Source organism: Sus scrofa, chromosome 2 (genome assembly GCF_054392235.1).
Source record: "Sus scrofa isolate SSC_HxYL_T2T_F1_AM1 chromosome 2, Sscrofa_HxYL_maternal_Yorkshire_Landrace_v2.0, whole genome shotgun sequence".
Lineage (NCBI taxonomy): Eukaryota > Metazoa > Chordata > Mammalia > Artiodactyla > Suidae > Sus > Sus scrofa.
This window is the reverse complement of record NC_139384.1, coordinates 13038111-13043979: the sequence shown is the minus strand read 5'-3', so window position 1 is coordinate 13043979 and position 5869 is coordinate 13038111. Positions and strand designations below refer to the sequence as shown.

The 5869-nt window shown below is 44.6% G+C and overlaps 1 protein-coding gene across 1 annotated transcript; it reads left to right on the top strand.

Annotated features, from left to right (window-relative positions):
• The first annotated feature begins 4714 nt into the window (after positions 1-4714).
• LOC100519181 (olfactory receptor 9Q1-like) lies at positions 4715-5650 on the top strand. The gene has a single exon (XM_013994317.1). The coding sequence runs from the start codon at positions 4715-4717 to the stop codon at positions 5648-5650; it is 936 nt and encodes a 311-aa protein (XP_013849771.1).
• Positions 5651-5869: the final 219 nt, after the last annotated feature.

Below are 5869 nucleotides of genomic sequence, written 5' to 3'. Positions count from 1 at the left end.
TTCATGGGCAAATATAAATTTATTGTGTAAAGTCACTGTAATTTTAAGGTAATTTGTTAATACAGTATTGCCCAGAGGACTTACCTTTCCACCCAGTGAGCTCTGGCATCCATGTGCATGTGTATGTCATCATAAAAAAAAAATGTCTTTTTGGGCAGTAGGGACGGTAGCCAAGGCAGAGTCCATTGACAACCAGTGTGGATAGGACAGACACAGTTTCTAGTCCACTCACCAGGTAACTATGATCCTGAGATTTGCTTTTCCATGTTTCCTCATCAGTGCAAATGAGAAGCTCGTTATCTCTCTCAGTCCCACAGGGATCTTGCGAAGAGGAAAAAAGCACTCCGAAATAGTTAAAAGATACTCTGCAAGTATTAGATCGAATTTAGTTGGCTTTCCTACATTTTCTTTTTGTAAGTGGAGAGTAGAGAGGAAAGAAAGGGAATATTCTTTGGTGATTAAGAGGCACTTGTTAAGCCTGTTCCCTGGAAGCTCTTCGGTCTTGCCCTCCGTTTTCAAGCATATCTCCTGGGACCAGTGCGATGCTGAACTCTATTGGAGACTGAGGCAAAACGAAAATCAGTAATACTGGTGCTCTTTAAAATTTTGATATTTTATTCTTCATAGATTTTTTTTGCATTGGTTTTTATTTTTTAGTAATATTCTGGAGGCCCCACTGAGGCGCAGTGGGTTAATGATCCATCTTGTCTCTGTGGAGGCATGGGTTCGAGCCCCAGCCCGGTGCAGTGGGTTAAGGATCTAGCATTAGGTACAGGTCACAGCTGTGGCTTGGTTTCAGTCCCTGGCCTGGGAACTTCCACGTGCTGTGGGTGAGGCCAAAAAAATTCCATTATTATTTATTTTGTTTACTAGAGTTTTTGGTGTCACCTTGGCTTTTGAACCCCGCCAGGGTGAGGCACTCACCTTGCCCTAGTCTCAGACTTGCCTAATACCACCCTGTAGTGCTGCCAAGTCCCACTCATTGTCCCAGGAGTATCCTGGGCTTTCCTGCCCTTGTGAATTTGCTCATGATGATCCCCCTTCCCGAGGAGTTTTCCTCATCATTCCTCCACCCTCCACTTCCATCTACACTGATGTCAAAGTCCACCCCCTCTGGGAAGCCATCGCCCATCTACCCTGCCTATAAGCCATCTTGCCTTACACCGACTCCCCATGGCACCTTACCCACACCTCGCTTATGAACTTATCTTGTAGGAGGGATAATTATGTAACCTATTAGGCTGCCTAGTTCTTGTTAACAGGCATTGTGTTTTCTCTTTCAGAGGCATTTGTTTAACTTTGTATCTCTTGTTCTTCATTTAGAATGCTTAGCATAGTGATGACTCAATGATCGATGTGGTCTCATTTTCTCTTGGTTCACATAATTGTCCAAGAGAACAATTATTCCATAATTATTCTGTTCTTCCCTGTCTTCCTTGTTTCCTTTTCTGAATTGAGACATCTTGAAATTCAATGGCCTAACAAAATGCCTCTGAATGTGGGGCTAAAGAAAGACTGCCGTGTTTCAGATGCAGAGAGCTGGCAAAGGCCATGCCAATTTCTCCTCTGGGCAACATCCCAAGCTTTTGTTTTCTCTGCGATTTCATTTGCTTTGAAAGGAAAAAAAAAGGGGGGTGGGGGTGATGGGGATGGGGAGACAATGAAACACCTGACTTCCAGAAAGGGCAGACTTAGAAGGCATGATATGTCTTGCTGAGGTCTCTGTGTAAAGTCCCCATAGCATCCATCTGAATAATGTGACCAAAGCCCTGTGTTTTCAAAACACCATTATTCTTTCCAGGATGTGGCCATAGATTTTGACATTGCTCTGATTAGAAAAACTAAAGCCAGAGACAACTTACTCCTCAAGGGACCATGTAGAACTGGGATTCATGCTTTTTAGATCCCACCCACTTAGTGGGACTGTTGAAGGGCTTTGGGAGCTAGGACTGGGACCAGAAGCCTTGTTAAGAATCCACGTGAGCAATCATTGCCTTTCCTCAGAGACCAATTCAGCCACCCACTGGGGACTGCAAACTTTCAGACTAGTAATGTCTTCTCCAAAAGGGATTTGCACTGGAGTCGGGAGCTCATAGGAAGTGGCTCTTCTCCAATCTTTGCTCTCCAAGCCTGGAACTGAACAGAAATCAGAGTGAGGAAGGCATATTAACCAAGTTTAGTAAATCATGGAAGCAGAAATAGTAAGGGAAGAGACAGAAGAAAGTGCTTGACAGACCAGAACTGGCAAGGGGCTGGAGGATAACATGATGCAGAGAAGACATTCAGGCAGCTGTGACATTATTGTCCCCAAGTTGATTCCCTAATGTGTGCGTGTGCATGTGTGTGTGTCTGATGGGAGTGTAGGAGGAGGAGGGACACTGGAGCCTGGAGAGATTAAGTAACTTGCTCAGTGTCATAGCTGAGCAGGTCATAAGTGGAGGACAAGATCCACCCAGACCGCCCCCTCCCCACGCCACCAAGCACAGGAGTCTCTCCCCAGACCCTTAGGATACTCCTCAAACAGTGGAAGAGAAATGGTTTTTTAAGAGACAAAAGGAAAATTGTGGACAAAGAGAGAAGAGGACAGGCCAGGTAAAGGTAAAGTGAATTCAGGAGGGAAAACCGTTCTGGTCCTTTGGGTTCATGCTCTGTTTGGATCACCAGATCCAATTTCTTTTATTTATCATTTTCTTCAATATGTCAGTCCAACACTCACCTATCTGCCAAAGCCCAGTGCTTTAAAGATGATCAAATATCTTTTCTACCACTGCACCGCACCTCTGCTGAAGGACTTTCTATCCATTAACACAATAGTTCCCATCAGCCTTCAAGTAGGAACAGACTGCAGTGCTGGTGTTCACGCTGATCTATTTACAGGCAAACATTTCCCGAGTCCTCTTGGGCTGTTGGGATAGACTCGTGATGCGTGTAAAATCCTGTTTTAAGATAAATAGGGCTTCTGTGTGCAGTTCTGTTCCTAAAGGCATTTCTACCATTTCCTAGCTGTGCAATCTTGAACACGAAATTGAGTTACTTAAACTCTGTCTCAGTTGCCTCATCTGTGAACTGGGGATAATAAAAATTCCTACCTCATAAAGTTGGATGTGGGGATTAAATGACCTAATATATAAACCACTTAGAATAGTGTCTATCCATATGTTCTCTGTTATTGAGGACAATAGCTATCCTTTTCAAATCTATTCTTGGTAAATTAAGAGGATCTAAAGGTATCCGCTTTCTGTGAGGTAAGCCCACTGTTATGTTGAGAGTGGTAGGGTAAACCCAAAGATTGCTTAGGACCTCTGTGAATATGCATCGATTTTAATGGGTTCTTAGACTTCAGACAGTTTTTGTTTTTAAATATTTTCATAAAAATAAACATAATCACTTAAAGACTTGCACAATGACTTTCCCTTTGTAATGTGATTTACATCTCATTTGGTAACTTTATTTATTCCACAAAACATACTTTTGTTGTTTAAAATTTTGTTGGCATATAGATGACTTACGTTGTGTTAGTTTCAGGTGCACAGCAAAGTGAATCAGTTATACATATACATATATCTGTTCTTTTTCCAGATAGGCCACTATAGAGTATTTAGTAGCTTTCCCTGTGCTATACAGTAGATCTTTTTTACTTATCGATTTTGTATATAGTAGTGCGTATATGCCAATTCCAACCTCCCAGTTTACCCCTTCTCGCAATATTTCCCTTTTGGTAACTATAGTTTGGTTTTGAAATCTTTGAGTCTATTTCTACATAAATACATATTGAGGCCCTTTTATGTGCTGAGCTTCAGGGACACATAACCTGACCAGAGAAAACAGACTCAAGAGAGAATTCTTGTGGGAAGTAGGATCTGAGCTGGCTTTGAGGGTAGTGTAGGAGTTGGGTAGGACCCTGAAGATGGGAAAGATAAAGTGATTAAAGATAAAGTGACTTTTGGAAAGCACAGAGATGTGAGCAAACGAAAGGGATTAGGTGGGTGGAGAGAAGGGTGCAAGGTGGCTGTGGCTGTGGGTTGGAAGTAAGAAAGGGAAACGAGGAAGTAAGTAGGGAGGCCTCATGAAGGTCATTCTCTGACCCTCATGAAGGTTAAAGACTGTCCTGTCCTTGATGCAGCGTCATGCCTGGATTTTTTAATGGGGGCGTGAGATGTGACCAAATTAAAGTCTTAGAAATGTCCCTCTGGCCACAATAAGTAGCAAGAACTGGCAAGGAGCACATCTGAGGGCAGGGAGAGCTGTTAGTGATGCTCTTGTTTTGATCCAGGCAAGAGATGAAGAAGGTTTGAAATAAGGGAGGAACTGCAGTTAGGGAGAAAAAAGGACAGAGTCCTGAAATGGATATTTCCATGGTAGGCAGGACCCCGCGTACCAACCCCTATTGGAATGATAGGGAAATTTTGGTTGAGTGGTTATCTAATGTGCAGGGGGTCACACAGCTAGTTAGCAATAAAGGTGGGAGAATAAGCACTCCTACTATGAAGATACTTACCTGTATCAGTTTTCTTGACATGCTAAGATGACTCCATGTCACAGAACTCCCTTGGAGATAGAAGCTAAGACTAGTCATCTCCAGAGCCTACATGGCACTTGGCATATTCTGTCTGTAGTACATATTCAATACAGATAAGTCAGAAGTACGGTTAAATACTAATTATAGCTTTCAAACTTGCTTCTCATCCTAGCCCGCTCAGGTACCTCTGGCTTCATGGCAGAGAAGAACTTCACCTTGGTGACTGAATTCCTCCTGATCGCATTCACTGACTGTCCTGAAAGGGCACTGCCTCTCTTCCTCCTGTTTCTATTTATCTATCTCACCACCCTTTGGGGGAACTTGGGCATGATTATCCTGATCCGCGTGGATCTCCGGCTCCACACCCCAATGTACTTCCTTCTGAGTCACCTCTCGTTCATGGACATCTGCTACTCATCCGTCACCGTGCCTCAGATGATGGCCGTGTTGCTGGAGCATGGGGTGGCTCTATCCTACACACGCTGTGTCACCCAGTTCTTCCTCTTCACCTTCTTCGGCTCCATTGACTGCTACCTCCTGGCCCTCATGGCGTATGACCGCTACCTGGCCGTGTGCCGACCCCTGCTCTACGTCACCATCATGACGCAGAAGGCCCGGTTGGGTTTTGTGGGTGGGGCTTACGTCGCGGGTGTCTTCAGCGCCTTGGTTCGCACGGTCTCAGCTTTCACGCTCTCCTTCTGTGGAACCAATGAGATCGACTTCATTTTCTGTGACCTCCCTCCCCTCTTAAAGCTGACCTGTGGGGACAGCTACACTCAGGAAGTGGTAATTATTGTGTTTGCCATTTTTGTCATCCCGGCCTGCATGGTGGTGATTTTAGTGTCCTACTTGCTTATCATCCTGGCTATTTTGAGGATCCCCTCCGTGGGAGGCAGGGCCAAGACCTTCTCTACCTGTGCCTCCCACCTCACCTCCGTGTCACTCTTCTTTGGGACCCTCATCTTCATGTATCTGAGAGATAAATCCGGCCAGTCCACTGAGGAAGATCGGGTGGTGTCTGTGTTTTACACCGCAGTGATCCCCATGTTGAACCCCCTCATCTACAGCCTGAGGAACAAAGAAGTGAAGGAGGCCCTGAAGAAAGCTCTTAACAGAGCCAGGCTGTCCTAGCCACCCAAGGTCATCCAACCTTGGAAAATCTGAGAATCAAGCCCCCTGCAGGGCCAGCATCCTGGGAACTCATTATTTATAGCACGCTCAATGTTTAAACGACTATGTCATCATACAGGGTATACAGAAGAACCAGATCTTTTATTTCTGGGGAGAGAAAAGAAAGAAAGGAAGAGGCAGCCTGAGAAGAGATTGGAGCGAGAAATCTAACTCCCAGGA